The sequence below is a fragment of the Cydia fagiglandana genome, chromosome 14, assembly GCF_963556715.1.
Source record: "Cydia fagiglandana chromosome 14, ilCydFagi1.1, whole genome shotgun sequence".
In the NCBI taxonomy this organism is placed as follows: Eukaryota; Metazoa; Arthropoda; class Insecta; order Lepidoptera; family Tortricidae; genus Cydia; species Cydia fagiglandana.
Window position 1 is genome coordinate 6,006,741 of NC_085945.1, and position 17,836 is coordinate 6,024,576.

Genomic DNA, 17,836 nt, shown 5'->3' on the forward strand with positions numbered 1-17,836 from the left:
AGATGGTAAACAAGAGGCAGGATATCATGAAATGTTAAGGGGCCCACTGATTAACAGTCCGCCGGACGGTGTCGGCCCGTCAGTTGTTCGGAACTGTCAAAATTTTGTTCTGACTGACTGACAGGCCGATACCGTCCGGCGGACTGTTAATCAGTGGGCCCCTTCAGGAACTCACGTTGCCCTGCGGGTCGATGAGCTGCGCGTACTTGAGTGCTTTGGCCTTGCTGCCGTCTGCAAAGACGCCCGCCAGCCGCAGCGGCGTGCCCGGCCGTACCGAAACATTTTCTTCAAATCGAGGTTACTCTACTGTTAAACTCGACATTAGCAAGGGAATTCCTTCTGAAATTGCTCCTCATTACTTTCATTCCGCAACCCGCAACACACTCCTTCATTATGCCCCATTAGTTGACTTACTTGGACAACAGTGTTGCACGAGTGGACGATATAATTCGAACACCGTCTATTTCCCTTTCTATTGTTCGTATACATGAGCGACAGAGATGAAGGTCTTTTGTTTCGAACTTCGAAGCATGTGACCTTAGGTCCGTCAAAGCGAAAACGCTTATACTGGTTTACTTGGATCCCAACGTTTCGAAACTTAATTATTTTAAAGAATAAAACAAACATTTCTTTACGAGCTAATTCAGTCAGATTCTATTTAAACCACACAACCAATTTATATTCAAGCACAGATAAAAAATATAAAACACATAAACACAAAACCTAAATTCACGATCATATTTTCCCGTTTTCCTTTCTTACATTTCATATTTAATTTTCCAGCTCCGCAAAACCAATAGAGCTTTGGTATATTACCCGGCGCCCGCGGCGATCGCATTTCATCTTTGCCGGTAATTGAATGGGTTCGTGTTGTTTTAAAACGAGATCACGTACTTATGTATTAACTTGTTAACTTGGTAAAATACTTGGGATCCTCAGGATTCTGGTATAAAATACTTGTTATCATTTCATAGTAGTTATAGGCAGCCGTGGCTCTCTCCGCGATTTCGTCGCTTTGCAACAGGTAGCTAAATAAAAGAACATCCGTTCCACACCAATTTTGGTTGCTAGCCATAAGCCGCGCGTGGCGCTGTCGCCAACTATCGCCATCTGTGCTGATCGTAACAGACGCGTTTTGTTAGGGAGTGAGTCTTCTGTACCAAGTACTATTATTATTCTGTGGTATAGGATAGGGGAGAGTCGGCAATATTGCTCCGCCGGTGAAATCGTACGATTTCTAGTTTCTCCATTAAATAACCCGGTTTATTTACACATAAGGCACCAAACAGTAGTACTCCAATAGAATTAGTTTAGTGATTTAATCAAAATTAGCATAAGAATACAAGCGAACGAAAGAGAAAAAAATTGATTTTAGTCCGACTTAATGTCACTTTTATGTAAGTTTGTAACAACATAACTTGTGATCTAGGTAAGTTAAAAATACGGGATGAACAATAGACATGTGTAAGTAATGCTCGTAATATCACAAATGAGATATCTCTCGAACACGTAATATGCCATTACGTATCTCTCCGCGAAATCAACCAGTACTTCAAACATCACGCATCACGCGAGCCGCACCGAGCGCGCGAGCGCCAACGACCGGCCGAAGCGCGCGAAATGGATTCAATTCCAAATACATTGACTCGCCGATATGAACGGTCAGTTCAAGTTTACGCACGGAGCGCGTAATGTGTAATGTCACTTGTGATAGTGTCATGTTTGTTCGCCATGCCATGCCATCATTGCTTTGTTATCTCGCTCGCACTCGCACTCAGTGCTCGCTCGCTCTCGCTCTGCGATGCTTTCGGCTATCTTCGGAACCATTCGGATAGGTCGGCTCGGCCGATCGCCGCGGTTTAAGTTGTCAGTCACTAATATTTTTACGAATATGATTTTCTGCAATAGATTTAGAACTCTAATGCGTCCGCGTAGAGCTTAAAATGTTTTCTTATAATACAAGAAGGACGCGGTCAAATGGAGGCAATTTATTTGCGATTTTGAATTTGACGAAAAGAAAACCGTTTATTATTATTGTTGTGAAATATTTGATAGTTTGCTTGACTTTCGCGGTTCGCGGCAAACTAAGTACGAGTTAATACTTGTTTATCCTTTAATTTAATTGTTAATTAGTGCATATCGAGACTGACTGTAGACATAAATTCGAGTTGAGTGAACTAAATTGCAAATATATTTAAATTAAATTGTGAAAGGTGTAAATAATAGTTTCGTTATGACAATGTTCTGATAATGTATTAGTGCTGGTGAGTAATCGCTTTTTTACGGACTATTGGTGACTTTAACTTGATTGACCTATCAAAAAAAATAGCTATAAACGAACCACTTTACGGAGACAGAACCAAAGCGAGCAAAATGTACGCATTGTTATAGAATACTCGCCATATCGGGAAGCTCCATAGGCAATTATCTACCTCCGAAACTTACATACATATTACATAATTACATTATTTCATAATTTATAAGAACTAACAAAAAATCTGTCACATAAAGGTGACAAAACGCAACGCGTAATAAATAGATCGATCGCCGATACGGATCTGAGACGCCTAGAATCACTAGAGTGCTGTAGATGCGCTGTGTAATGTAAAGGTGGCGACTGACTTGTAACATTTCGGTGTAATGTAACGTGTTACAACCCGAGCATTACAACAGTCAGTGCAGCGAGCCGAGCCGCTCGACGCGAGCACCGCGTGCTCCACTCAGCTGTCGGTTTTTACGCGAATCCCTTTGAGTGTTACATTACAAGTCAGTACAGGTTCGCAAGTCGCCGCGAGTGCACTTCTTCCGTGATTGTGCTTTTGGAACAGGATTTTAATAAATATGGAATGGGATAAAGATAAAGTTCTATTATTTATTGACAAATACAGAGATAAAGAAATACTGTGGGACCCCACGCACGGAGATCACTTCAATAAGTTTAAAAAAAACGATGCGTGGGTAGAATTATCCGAGGATATGAATATAACGGTTGAAGAGGCCAAGAAAAAAATTACCAGTTTACTTGCCTCACTAAGAAGAGAGAAGGCTAAAATAAAGAACAGCACTGGAACGGGCAAAGGTAAGTTTAAAATGTTTTTTTACGCGTCACTGGGCCTGGGCCCCGATTTTTGAGCAAGTGAGTGATTCGATATCACGTTTTTTCCATACAAAAAAACGTGATATCGAGTCACTCACTTGCTCAAAAATCACCCTCCAGGGCGGTAAGTGAGATTTGCCGCGGGGTAGCGGCAAATCTCACTTACCGCAAAGGACAAGACTTAAATTCGAACCACGGGCGGTAGGTAATAAACAGGGAGCGTACCTTTCGTGCCGATGATAGCAAATTGACGTCACGTTGCATATAAATATGTAGGATAATTCCAGTTAGTCTTATTGTAGTCATCAATCATTAATCATCAATCGTTTATTCATATGTGTTACATACATCATAAGTATCATGATGAATGATTGATAATTTCAGAAAAAATTGTATCATCCTATATGCAACCTGACGTCAATTTGATGTCATCGGCATGAAAGGTACGCTCCCTGGTAATAAAAAAAGGCCTCAAATCGCTTGTTTATAGTATTTATTTTTAAAGTGTCCTAATGATATTATTTATTTTTCAGGTGCCGACGAAATCTATACTAGTACATGGTTTGCATTTAAACCATTACTATTTGTGTTGGACCGAAATAAACCACGAAATACAAATGATACGGTAAGTTTTTCTAAGTATATCTTTCTTGCCAGTTCAAAGCTCCCTCCCGTGAACAGTATTCTGCAATTTCGTGGCGTATTTGTTTCGCTGTTGTACTTGTTCTACGCGGTCGCCTCTCCAAAGCGAAAAGGCTTGTAAGTTCGCTGTCGTTTCTCCAATTTCCTGGTCTAACAACTCCTTCTATTTCATGATCAAATGTCCCTGAAGGTGTGTAAATGTCACTGGATTCATCACTTTTTCTGAGATAGTTATGAAGATGCGTTATTGCCATTACTACTGAAGAGGCGTGGTTTGGTTCTAATAACATAGGCTTTCTTAACACTCGAAAAACTGCTGAAACTATACCAAATACGTTTTCCACTACTCTTCTCGCTCTGCTAAGTCTGTAATTAAATGTTCTCTCTATAGACCCTTTTGCATGGAATCCCGAGTAAACTTTCATTACATTTTCTGAAAGGGCAAAAGCTTCGTCACTAATGAAATAGTATGGGATGTCTAGAGTTCGCAAAGGTAATGGGTTGGGTTCAGGAATATTTAACGATTAATTTTTTATTCTTTGACAAAGTTCAGAGTTGTTAAATACACCGCCGTCCGATATTCTTCCTTGACATCCCGCATTTACATATACAAAGTTGTATTTAGCGTCAACTACAGCAAATAATACGACGCTAAAGAAATTTTTATAATTATAAAAATCACTTCCACTATTCATCGGTGATTGTATTATTACATGTTTGCCATCCATAGAGCCCAGGCAATGGGGGAAATTCCATAATGTGTCATATTGTTGTACTAAACCTTGCCATTCCTCAGGTGTTGTTGGCATCTGCAACAAACAATAATAATATTTTTTTATGTATTTTTTAGTTAAACCCCGATGAAGAAAGCGAGCAACGTGGTGCGACCGCGGATACAGTTTTGGACAACGGGTCACATACCGAGCGACCGATTCATGTCGCTAAAAAAAAGAAAAAAGCAGTCATGGATCCCGAGGAAATAATGGCTTCTACATATGACATTTTAAAAAAGACGTCAAGCGAGAAAAGTTCGAAAAGTTTGGACGAGTGTGACAGCTACGGAGCTTTCATTGCAAACAAATTGAGATCGTACTCTAACCAGACCAGAAACTACGTACAACACCATATTTCAAATATTTTATTCAATGCTGATCGGGGACAATATGAACCCAACTATGGTTACGGTTATTCGACTCGTCAAGGCTATTTTTCTACACCTGGACCAATTCAAACTCATTCTACAAGAACAACAACTTCGCAGCAATACAATTATTCCACACCTTCACCTCAAATGTCGGATTGCAGTCAAGATAGTGCTGGATTACAACGCCCAGATACTCACACCCTCACTTCAGCCCGCAATTATTCGTCACCTTCACCTCAAATGTCGGAGTGCAGTCAAGATACTGCTGGATTACAACGTCCAGATACTCACACCCTCACTTCATCCCAACGCAATTATTCCTCACCTTCACCTCAAATACCGGAGAACAGTGAAGAAACTGCCAGGTTCTTGCGAGAATTTGGCGACTTGATTGATTAGATATATAGAATGTGTAAGTCTTGGTTTCCTATTTTCAAATTACATTTTTAAATAAAAAATAACTAAAGCACATGTTGGTTTGCTTACCTTTATACAATTCTTCAATACTTTCACTATTGCTTCACTGACTTCCTTTACTATGAAGCCTATTCTCTGTCTAGAAATTTTAAAAAGATATTGCAAGCTTGTAAAAGAATCTCCAGAAGCGTAAAAACGTAGTGTAACTGCTAGCCTATCTGTAACAGATATAGCTTTTCTCAATCTTGTATCTTGCTTGCCCACTAACGGTCCAATTAAATTAATGAGTCGGTCGAAATCGGTAGACGACATTCTAATAAAGTTTCTGTATTGTCCAGTAAACTCTTGGTTTCGAAGAATATTCATTATATTCGTATCATAGTTCCTTCTTTGGTACAAATTAGATATCCAATATCGTTTCGTTTTTTTCTTCTTGTATTTTAGATAGCAATAACTTAGTACAATAAGTGAAGCACACGCGACCTCCATATCCGACATTTTGAAACAGAATGGAGCACAAACGAACAGAGCGCTCAGGGCGAGCGTTCGCCGCGTAGCTGTAATGTAACTGTAATGTAACACGATCGCCGCGAACGATACATTACACCGAAATGTTACTAGTCAATCACCACCTTAAGAGATAGCTGTAATGTGGCCATCTCGCGCGCGCCCGAGCGCTGTTTCACGGTCGGGTCATGTTTCGAGTGATGAGTGATGTGATATCTCAGTGTACCATTACGTGTTCGGAAAAGTGATGTGATATAGCATCACTTTTCGAAGCACTGTTTCGCGCATGTCTAATGAACAATATTTTACTACAAATATAAAGCGGTTTATTGTGTAGGTTTTAAAAATATAAGTCTCAAGGGTGTTTTTTTTGGAACCTAGGACCCTGGGTGTAAAAGAGAAGTATGTTTCGTGAAGCGTTGGCATTGGCCACTAAGACGTAAAAAAATTAAAAAAAAAAAACATGAATCCAATAATAGACACATTCCAAATGAATTATTCATTGTTTAGTCATCCATAACCGCAAATGACTATTAGTATTAACCACGAAATATATGACAAATACAGTAATATGGTGACAAATAAGTTATTCAATTATTCATATTGTGAGTAATTTTATTTGTATCTTATCTTAAATTATTATATAAACGATTAAAAGTTTCAATAATTTCATAGTTATAAATAAAATACTCGTATATTTAACTGACACATCCGTACGTAGCTATATTTGCTAATCTCAATTTTACCGATTGAAAATCCATGCGTGACGTCAAGTCAACCCTCGTGATGTGTAGCGAAAAATACCTATAATAGGAGTATAAATACTAGTACGTATTTATACTAGTACGTATAAATACTAGTATGTATTTATACTCCTACAAGTATATAGTATATTTCACTGCAAATAACTCTTTAGTTTCTAGGTCTCCATATAATTAGTGTAGACGGTAAATTAAGTCCAATTAGTAACATCTGCCGGACGGACTTTGCATTCAGCACCGTGATAAGAACATAGGGGCCGATTATGTTATAACAATTTGATACTAATACCTCAAGTTGAATTTTGAGATAGATAAGTCGCTCAACGAGCTATGGAGAGGGCTATGCTCGGAGTTTCTCTGCGTGATCGAATCATAAATGAGGAGATCCGTAGACGAACTAAAGTCACCGACATAGCCCACCGGATTAGCAAGCTGAAGTGGCAATGGGCAGGCCACATTGCGCGCAGAGAAGATGGCCGATGGGGTCGAAAAGTGCTAGAGTGGAGACCACGGACTAGCAAGCGCAGCGTAGGACGTCCACCCACAAGATGGACGGACGACCTTGTTAAGGCCGCCGGAAGACGCTGGATGCGGATCGCTTCCAACCGGTACGAATGGAGGTCCAAGCGGGAGGCCTATGTTCAGCAGTGGACGTCTTATGGCTGAGATGATGATGATGATGACCTCGAGTTGTATCATCAGGCATGTCAGGCGCACCAAAATGGTTACTTAGTGGGACCCACGAAACTCCATAGATGGTGATGGCCGGAGTGCAGGCAGCTGGCAGACCGAAAAGGAAACGGCGGAACGACTTGGACGCATTTTATTCGGATGTCAATTATCAGACCCTCCAACGTGCACGGTCCCTTTTGGCCCACCTTTCAGGGTGCATGCGGCAGACATGTTCAGCCCAGTCCCACTTAAGCTTACCGGTCTTGACATCAGATAATAGATAATTTATAATACTTAAATCTTTAATTGTTATTTATAAAATTGTAATTTTGATATAATGTAAAATTCTAACGCAATGTATATTGTTCTATGAATCAGTAATTGACTGCATTGTTTGATTAATATCATCATCATCTCAGCCACAAGACGTCCACTGCTGAACATAGGCCTCCCCCTTATGGGGGGTGAATGCCATAATCGCCACGCTTGGCAGGCGGGTTGGCGATCGCAGTCGAGTACACCGAATTTGAAGGACGCTGCTGCCCGTCCACCGGCGGTCTTGGACGTAGTTTAAGGACATACCCGGGTCCCGGGGTTGATCAATAGGTTCGCAGTTATTTGTACCACAGACGCTAATAATTGGGGAAACATTTCGGTCCGCGCACACAAGGCCGGGTCCCACCGCGGTGGGAATGACCTAAAATTGCACTGGTATCTAAAGAGATACTTGGCGTGTTAGATTGTGCTTTTCACGAGCTACTATGATTGGTACTCACGGTTGGAGCAGAATCGGCCCCTGCTTAATTTATTTAATTCAGGCGCATTTTCTCTTGAAAGTGACTCGGATCACTTGAATAGTTTACATATTTGCTCTTTTAAATGTACACTTGTACATTTAAGAGCAATCAAAATGGGTCATATTAAACATATTTACTAATATACAGGTTCTTTGGTACATCGTTTGCCAAATTAAAATGGCAGATAGGTTGAGTCATTTGCTATCTTCTCATGCCTAGAAAAGAAATTGGCCATGGTTTTTTTTACTACTACGCAAGTAAACATTTTAAATATACGATAAAACTGGCATAGAATTTAAAAAAAAATTGCGCCAAATTAAAAATTTCTAGGCCTGAGAAGATAGCAAATGACTCAACCTATCTGCCGTTTTAATTTAGCAAACGATGTACCAAACACCCTGTATATTCAACAGGTCACTCACGTGATATTCATCGAATTTGTCGGAATCATTTTAGATACTTAGCGCATGTTTGTGTTTGTCCTTAATAAATACCTGGTTGATGATATTGAGCATTAAGTATAATTTTAAGAAAAGGTGGCTTCTTATTCTATTCTATAAGATTTTAGATCGAATTCTGAGTAGTGAGTCATTTTAGATCGAATTCGAATTTTGAGTTATAAAATGTAATAAGTGTATGTACAGTAAGTATGAGTCTCAACTGTCTCAAGGGAGATTCATAGTTAAAATGGGTCAATCTATATATAATTTCCACCCGAAGTGACCCGTTTTCATTGCTCTTGAGTGGAATTAAAAGGCAAACTAAACATAGAATGCTGTTTTAATAAAATCAGACAGCAAGTACTTAGCCGTAGTGCAGTATTTTTACGTTAAGAAGTAATTTTAAACATCCAACACACAGATAAAACGAGTGCGAGAACTTTCTAGGTACCTACGTAAAATTAACGTTAATGAAGATACATTTTATTGCGAGTTATCTAGTAGAGATTGGCTCGTGATCTTCCTCGCGTTGTCCCGGTTTTTTGCCACGGCTCACAGGAGCCTGCATACACGGACTGCCTTTGCAGCTTGACCGCATGATGAAATTTCACCGCGCAGCCAACCGCCCGAAGCAGTTGCAACTTGCAACTGTTTGAGCGGTTCGTGCATTGCGAATGATTTTGTATTGAAACTGCAGATCACCCAACGGCGACCGCTTGAAGCTGTTGGCACTGACTGCTCAAAGCAGTCCGTGTATGGCGGCCCTAAGACTAAACTATTTTGATTAGAACTGTCCATGTCCAATCATGTTATCATTCGCGTATCACATTGTCACTAAACCCGGTCAATGATAACAAGTGTTATTGTCCTATTACGAGACAATAGTATCGTATCATAGTGCCTGACTATGAATGTGTTACATTAACTGACCTTTCGTGGACTTTATTCCTTTGCAATAAGGTTTAGGATTGTTAAAATAGTGGCAGGTGGCGAGCACACGTGGCGTGGATATGTTTGTCGCGCAACAAGCTAAACCCATTCTGTGTTGACAAGATTGCGAAAGAAATGTTACAGTAAAAACGTGTAATAGTATTTCTACGTAGTAAGAAAAATTGAAATAAATAGTATATGAAACAAAATAACGCGAAACAATATTACTAGTACTAACGTTTCGATTAATCGTTGTCGATGAAATAATATTCAATGAAAAGTTTGTCGGCAAAACAAGGGTACACCTAGGAAACACGTCAAACCTGCAGAATGCGCATCTGAAAGACCGAAATGTAGGTATAGTTCCCCTGGCCGAATATTCGGCTGCCGGATACCGGATATTCGGCCGATGGTAAGGCAGAATATCCGGTATCCGGTATCCGGCCTACCAACAACTATTCATTGCATTTCTAATATCAACCACATGACAAGTACCAAAAGTGAAATGAGGTCGGTGCCAACTCCAGTTTCCTGAAGCATGGCGGACAAAGCAGCAAGGTCATAATTTAACCTGCTATTTCCGCCCCGTCCTCTGTTGTGATGACGTTCTTGCAAACATACACATTCTACATATATACATATAAACTCCATTATAGTGAGGCAACTTTCATAGCCTTAGGCCCACTTACACCAATCCACTGATCCGGGGTTAACCGGTTAATCCAGGAGTTACCATGGTTACCAAACTTCGAATAGTAACAAATTGCGTGCAGTTACATAGCCGATTTCTAATGTAAACTGCATTCAAAATTTGGATCATATCGACAATGTAATGAAAATTGCTTTTCACCACACCACCTCGGAAAGGCTTACTTTGCACTTCAAAAACTGATAGCAAAGTTGCATTTTATTCACATGTGAGGCAAAGTAATCAAATGCAAATTTTGAGTGGTTTTCTTAAGTTTGCTGGTAGAATTGACTTTTAAATAATGATTTTGGATGATAAATATTTGATAACATTCATTTGGACTTGATTTGGTTCGATATTGTATAATATTTTACATTAAAATATTTGCTTCGGGTTGGTGTGGTGAAAAATTTTGTGTTTCACTCGGGGGCAAATTTTGTTTAACCCTCGTGCTTTGAAACCCTCGCAACGCTCAATATTCCATTTTTCGAACCACTCGCTACGCTCGTGGTTCAATTTTGGAATCTTTCGCTGTCTCAGGTATCAAAATGAGCACGAGCGGTTAAACAACAACTTTGCCCCCTTGTAAAACAAATAAATATTATCGATATATAATGGCCCATAAAATAAAATATATACGTATAATAAAATAGTCTATCAAATACTTAAATAAGTAAGTAGTTGACTCGACTCTTCAAGAGGTTTTCGGCATCAAAGATTATTCAAGTAGTAAGTAAGCACTTGTAAAGTTAGTGCTTGTCTGGAAACTTCTATATACCTAATAGTATAGTACCTATATGTATACTTATAGTAGGTACAATGTACAAACTCCTCGTTTAAATTGACATATAGTTGGTCAAACCAATTTGTCAGTCAGTAAGAACCAGGAAAACTATACTTATCCTTTTCTTTTGGGTGCTAGTACTAAGTGTAAGAGAAAAATAGTATGATTCTCTCGGTCTATGATTGAAATGAGACAGTTTAACAATAAGGAGATGTGTATCTGTCTCTGTATGTAGAACAATTAACAATCCGACATCTGACTCATTCATTCATTCATTCATCTCAGCCATAAGACGTCCACTGCTGAATACAGGCCTCCCCCTTGGACCATTCGATTCATTCATTTTTTTTCATCGACATCTGACTGAATCTGACAAATAACTACTGAGTGCGAACTGTAGAGATATGTATATATCTATTGGAGAATTATTTCAGGGTGGCAGATACTTTTGGCTCGTTGTTTCATCTGCTACCAACGATGCTGACCGTAACATAAAGGGGCCCACTGATACAGTACAATGGTATCATTGTTCAGAACTGTCAACATTTTGTTCTAACTGACAGGCAGATACCGTCCGGCAGACTGTTAATCAGTGGGCCCCTTAAAGTACACTTTAGTTTGGCCTTTAACCTAGAAGCGAGTTATCATTAATTAAATACTAATCACGAGTGTGCGGTCTAATTAGTTATTAATTAATGTAAATTTACCAGTTAATCATATCAACATTATACAATTAAACTAAGTATTTCAATGATATTTGATTTATTCAACAAATCTGTCACGAAATCGTATCAAGGGCGAAGTCTCACAATTTCCCGTCGCTTAAAACGCGACGTTGTGGTATTGAAATTAGAGATCAAATTTTAACGAACACGAGTATAAAGATTTGCATAAAAATATCTACTTAGGCCGGAAAGGTGCCAAGTATTATAATGTAGTGCATTAATATTAATATTCTGCCGAATTATGAAATCAATTTAGCTTAACGCATAAATGTATTATAATGAGAAAAATCAGAAGCAGAGACCGCGTGTTGAATTCCAACTGTATGTTATTGCATATGAATTCTATTAGTAATTTAAATTGTATTTCAACAATTTTCTCTACTCGTAATGCATGTCAATTATAAGATATAATGTTTTAAAGATGTGAAAAAGATGTGTCCCGCCAAGTTTGTTGCCAGTCACATATTGGGATACCCTCCTTCAAATGAGCGGGGACTTCTTTTTAGTTTTTCGTAAATAATTCGTAAACGGTATCCCACAGCAAAAAAAATGTATTTTACGTAGGTGAATATTCTATTTAAGATTACTTATAAAATACAAAATGCATATGAAATACAATTTGTGTACCTTTTATGACCATTTTATGTAGATTACTTATATAATAGAACATTTCTTGCTACTATGGTGGCCGTTTAAGAGTTATTTACGAAAAACTATAAAAAGGGACCTTAAAACCCCCCTACCCTTTATCTTCACCCCTACCCCCCGGTACTTTTAGTATCTTGTTTAAAGGGGTCCACTGATTAACAGTCCGCCGGACGGCATCGGCCTGTCAGTTGGAACATAATTTTGACAGTTCCGAACAACTGACAGGCGATACCGTCCGGCGTACTGTTAATCAGTGGGCCCCGGGGTTACACCATTCCCTACAACTATGGCAAAATTGGCTTATACACGAGTTATTTCCTCGGATTCGGATTTCGGATCTACGAAACTTTAGAAAGCAAATTTTGATTTCTGAATAATAAATCCGATTTAAATAGAGAATGTGGTTATTACTTATTTCGATTAAAACTTGGTATACCAACTAATTTTCTCCTATTGTGAGGCAAAACTTCGAGCTTCTGTTTGGAATTTAAGTTTTTGGTATGATTATAAGAAAGTTAGCAGACCGCTTTCATTCTTCAACAATAAGAATGTATTGTTCAAAAAACTTAAAGTAAGGTAAAGAAAAAATTATTATTTAAATGTTAAATATAGAATATTAAAACAATAGATTTCTACGGTTAAAAGGAATTCGGTAAGTACCTATATGTAGCTCAGCCATACCTAATAAAATATTTCATCATCATCATCATCACCTCAGCCATAAGACGTCCACTGCTGAACATAGGCCTCCCCCTTATGGGGGGTGAATGCCATAATCGCCACGCTTGGCAGGCGGGTTGGCGATCGCAGTCGAGTACACCGAATTTGAGGGACACTGCTGCCCGTCCACCGGTGGTCTTAAAATATTTAGTTACGACATTTAAAATAGGGCTAATTTGATTTGTTCCCTTCCCTGGTTTAGCAGATATGAGGAAGGTCTCGTACCGAACACTTAAATATTAATAATAAATTGATATGGTGTAGTTATTGTATAGGAATCGGATTTTTTTTTATATACCTACATGTACATACAAATTTATTGTAAGAACGAAACACTAACCCCCTTATTCATAAACGTGCTACAAACCTCAATTAGATAATAATCGTTTGTCCTTATCTGTCATTTTGACTTATGTATTTGTAAGTAAGGGATAAAAATAAAACATAAATTTAAATAAAGCAGGCCTGTGAAGTTTTATGAATAAATACAAGATAACGCCATAAAGCATCATCCACAAGTCAAAGTTTGGCTTAAGAAATAGTCGTTTAAATAACCATATCGCAAAGTAAACGGTACTACAGTTTATTAATATGTATATAAATAATTAATTCGTCACACGTCCAGCTGACTCATGGCATACAGTAACGTGTGATCTTTGTTGTGCTCACGCGCATTAAATACAACTAACATATTATTGGCAGTATTTTAACTTTCGACCTATGGCAGTCGTCTAAAAAACCGTTGATAATCGTTTGTCGCTATCCGTCATTTTGACATGATGTGTATTTGTTAGCTAGAAATAAAATTTTACAAACGCTTGTTATTGTTTAAATACAATGATCTTTACGTTTATATTTATATTTGTAACTGCTAATCTTACGTTTTTATTGTCAACTTTGGGAAAATGACTGTAGGAAATTATGTAACCAAACCAACTAGTACTTGTAACACTCATAAACACCTACAATTTGAAAGGGTAATATTTCAAAAATGCCTGTGTTGTATTGATAGACTACTACGAGAACGGTCCAGGTCGAGGCGTCCGACACCGATCAGCCGATCACCCGCCGTAGAAAACGAAGTGTCGGACGCCTCGGCCCCGTCCCGAACCGTTCTAGCGTGAGTCACCCTTAATCTGATGCCTCAAAGTCAATAAACTGCCAATAATACTTGTACCGCGTCCACCGCCAGGTGTAGGTGACATCTGGCGAAAGTGATACGTGATGATAGGTATAATAATGTTATTGTGGAGGGTTTTGGGGGAAGTATTGGTATAGGGATTTGTAATAATAGTGATACATTTTTTCTTTACGATATGACATCTATTTCAGTTTATAATTTATTTATTTATTCAGGTTTATACAAAATTGTTTTAATAAATGCTCCCAACTCTTATAATACGTAAAAAAACCGGACAAGTGCGAGTCGGACTCGCCCACCGAGGGTTCCGTACTTTTTAGTATTTGTTGTTATAGGGGCAACAGAAATACATCATCTGTGAAAATTTCAAAATTTCAACGGTTCGTGAGATACAGTTGTTAGTTTTAGTCTTAGGTTAGCAAAAATAAAAATGTTTCAATTGAGGGCATTGAGAAATAGGGCCGGATAAATCCGGTCGACTCAAATATCAATGTTAAAAAAAAGTAACAATTCAACCTTAATTAATGATATTTCTACAGTAGGTATGTAAATTAACAAAAACAATTTACTCAAACCCGTTAATGTGAAAATCACACTGAGCAACTTTTACTATAACCCCGAAATTGCGAAAAAAGAATTGACTCTTCCATAGAAAATTTCAATGCTATCTAGACCAGCAAAATGTATGAGACAACCAAAATTTTTTTTCGTGATTTCGGGGTCGGTGCCATAGTAAAAGTTGCTCAGTGTGACCTCACATTAACGGGTTTGAGTTGTTTAGTTCCTAAACTCTCCACATACCGTAATGGCAAGAGCCAGAAGGATTATAAATATTAAAATTTAATGGAAAGATGCAACTTATGAAAATAGCGCAGCGCACAACTTAAAAAGAACTTTTAAGCTTAAAAAGGAAACTCTTAGCTTTGCCGTATAATGTATTATATTGTATAGTTATTGCGGATGCGGAGTTAAAAGTTGAAGCAGTTTTCTTTGTAAATGGCGGTTTTACCTGTAAAGTCGTAGAAAATAATAAGAAGTATCTACGTAGAGTCAGAGCAAGCTAATGCATGGCATATACAATGATAATTATAAAGTGTGGAAATGTCATCATTAATGTCAAATTTCTATGAAAATATTACGTTTAAAATGACACTCCTTAATTTTTTTCTATTCAAGTCGGTGGAAAGTTAAACGTACTCTATCCTACCTAATTTACAATCTTCTTCTGGACCTTAGAGTATCTTATATTCTTACAAAATATACTTTTTGGGCTTCCGTATCCAAAGGGTAAAAATGGAACCTTATTACTAAGACTCCACTGTCCGTCTGTCTATCCGTCTGCCTACCATCAGGCTACTTATCTCATGAACCGTGATAGCTAGGCAGTTGAAATTTTCACATTGCCGCTATAACAACAAATACTAAAAAGTACGGAATCCTCGGTGGGCGAGCCCGACTCGCACTTGTCCGGTTTTTATCCTAATATTCACCCCCAAAAAAGGTGAAATAAGGTTTGAAAGTACTAAGGAGGATTGGCAGATCAATGACCTTTGCGCTGGTAATATCGCAGGCGGAGGTTCAATGCATAACATTATTATTTGCATTTTGGCACTACGGTAGACTATTTAAGGTTCCGTCACACAGGCGCCTTTAGGTACCAGATACCCAGGAATTCTCCTAAAATGTAAAGAACTTGAATTTTGTTACAACGACCTTAATTTATTATTGTTGAAAGTTATCTAACGGATCTAACGGAAGACATCACTAACCATCTAAAAGAAATGCAAAAACTAGACTCGACGAACGCAAAATGGGACCACTTTCGGAAACTATGCACTGAAAGAGCCATTCATCATCTAGGCATGTCCAAGGGTCCCATTCACGACAAAAAAGACACTAAGTGGTGGCAAGGAGATGTCAAACAAAAAATTGATCAAAAGAAAATCTTTTTCAAAATCTGGCAACATAGCAAGGACGATAAAGATCTTGACTTGTACAAAGTAGCAAAAAAGGAAGCAAAACGAGCAGTTGCGCAAGCCAGAGCATCATCAAGGGACGATTTCTATACCAAACTCGAAGCAGCCATAACTGATAAAGAGATCTTCCAAATCGCTAAGCAAAGGCATAACAACTCAAAAGATACCAAAACCATCAAATACATTAAAGACAAAAGTGGCCGACTACTAACGTCGAATAAGGAAATACAAGAGAGGTGGAAGGAGTATTACTCGAATTTACTCAACGAAACCTATCCTTGTAAACCACTACCAGAAATCCCTTGTGCACAAGGGCCAATACCGAGCATCAGCAAAGAAGAAGTCGAGACCGCTATAAAAAAGATGGCCAATCACAAAGCTACTGGGCCTGACGAAATTCCAACGGAACTGTTGAAAAGGCTTGGCGATGAAGGAGTTTCTTTTCTGACGGATTTGTTTAATGGTATTCTGACAGATGGTATTCCGGACGAATGGAGGCGTAGCTACTTGGTACCGTTTTTCAAAAACAAAGGTGATCTGAGAGATTGTGGGAACTACAGAGCAATAAAGCTAATACCACACTCCTTCAAAATTTGGGAACGCGTTATAAGCAAAAGACTTAGCCAGTTGACCAATATCAGTGAGAACCAATGTGGTTTTGTAGCCGGAAAGTCCACTACTGATGCTCTCCACACACTCAGGTTACTGATTGAAAATTACAGAGATAACAAAGCCGACCTCCACATGGTATTCATCGATCTGGAGAAAGCTTTCGACCGCGTGCCCAGAAAACTCATTTGGCATTCACTACGCGCCAAATATGTTCCAGAATACTATATTTCTATAGTGATGGACATGTACAAAGACGTGAAGTCAACCATCCGAAGTCCTGCTGGCAACAGCGATGAATTCCATGTGGGGGTGGGTGTCCACCAGGGATCAGCTCTCAGCCCGTTGTTATTCAATTTGGTGATGGACCACCTCACGTCGCACATACAACGTCCACCCCCATGGGATTTGCTCTACGCAGATGATATAGTTTTGATAAGCGAAGATGTAAAAGAGCTGCAAAACATTCTAGAAACCTGGAGAGTAGCCCTGGAAGACGGCGGACTGCGAGTAAGCCGACAGAAGACTGAAGTGATGCACTGCAACTTCAGTGGTGCCAACGTCCGCACCACAATTAACTTGGACGGCAACCCTCTGAACGAAGTAACGAGCTTCAAATATCTGGGCTCGAACATGCAAAACGACGGATCCATAGATGCAGATATCGTTAACCGTATCAACACTGGATGGGTGAAGTGGCGTGAGCTCACGGGCGTTCTTTGCGATAAACGAATGCCAGTTCATATTAAGGGCAAAGTTTATAAGGCAGCTGTGCGCCCGGCAATGACATACGGCTCTGAGTGTTGGCCACTCAAAAAAGACCAAGTCGCTAAACTGCATGCAGCGGAGATGAGGATGCTGAGATGGGCTGGCGGAGTAACGCTGTTGGATCATGTTAAGAATATCCACGTTAGAGGCAGTTTCAGAGTAACGCCAATCGAAGAAAAACTCACGGAAAATCGACTCCGATGGTATGGCCACGTCATGAGGCGCCCACTAGACCACATGACGAGAAAGGTGCTAGAGATGAGTGAGAAGCCTAGGGGTCGCGGGAGGCCCAAGACAACATGGATAGGTCTTGTAAAAAAGAACCTTAAAGAAAAAAGAATACCACCAGAGACGACCCAGGACAGACGCT

General features: G+C 39.1%; 3 protein-coding genes across 3 annotated transcripts in view; 1 reads left to right on the plus strand and 2 right to left on the minus strand.

Moving 5' to 3' along the window:
* Positions 1–17,836, minus strand: part of LOC134670639 (uncharacterized) — a 276,108-nt gene that overhangs the window by 192,778 nt on the left and 65,494 nt on the right. The gene's annotated exons all lie outside the window — the stretch shown is intronic.
* On the plus strand, positions 2,599–5,352 carry LOC134670627 (uncharacterized). The gene is made up of 3 exons (XM_063528428.1): positions 2,599–3,079; positions 3,631–3,722; positions 4,590–5,352. The coding sequence occupies exons 1-3, from the start codon at positions 2,842–2,844 to the stop codon at positions 5,280–5,282; spliced, it is 1,023 nt and encodes a 340-aa protein (XP_063384498.1). The 5' UTR covers positions 2,599–2,841; the 3' UTR covers positions 5,283–5,352.
* On the minus strand, positions 3,769–5,935 carry LOC134670628 (uncharacterized). The gene is made up of 3 exons (XM_063528429.1): positions 5,370–5,935; positions 4,453–4,548; positions 3,769–4,105 (listed from the first exon to the last, which is right to left on the minus strand). The coding sequence occupies exons 1-3, from the start codon at positions 5,796–5,798 to the stop codon at positions 4,100–4,102; spliced, it is 531 nt and encodes a 176-aa protein (XP_063384499.1). The 5' UTR covers positions 5,799–5,935; the 3' UTR covers positions 3,769–4,099.

Excerpts from the sequence above, each read along its gene's own strand:
- LOC134670627 (XM_063528428.1), top strand. The coding sequence starts at position 2,842 with ATGGAATGGGATAAAGATAAAGTTCTATTATTTATTGACAAATACAGA. Across the intron at positions 3,080-3,630 it reads CAGCACTGGAACGGGCAAAG|GTGCCGACGAAATCTATACT; the intron begins GTAAGTTTAAAA and ends TTTATTTTTCAG. Across the intron at positions 3,723-4,589 it reads CACGAAATACAAATGATACG|TTAAACCCCGATGAAGAAAG; the intron begins GTAAGTTTTTCT and ends TGTATTTTTTAG.
- LOC134670628 (XM_063528429.1), bottom strand. The coding sequence starts at position 5,798 with ATGTCGGATATGGAGGTCGCGTGTGCTTCACTTATTGTACTAAGTTAT. Across the intron at positions 4,549-5,369 it reads TATTGAAGAATTGTATAAAG|ATGCCAACAACACCTGAGGA; the intron begins GTAAGCAAACCA and ends TGTTTGTTGCAG.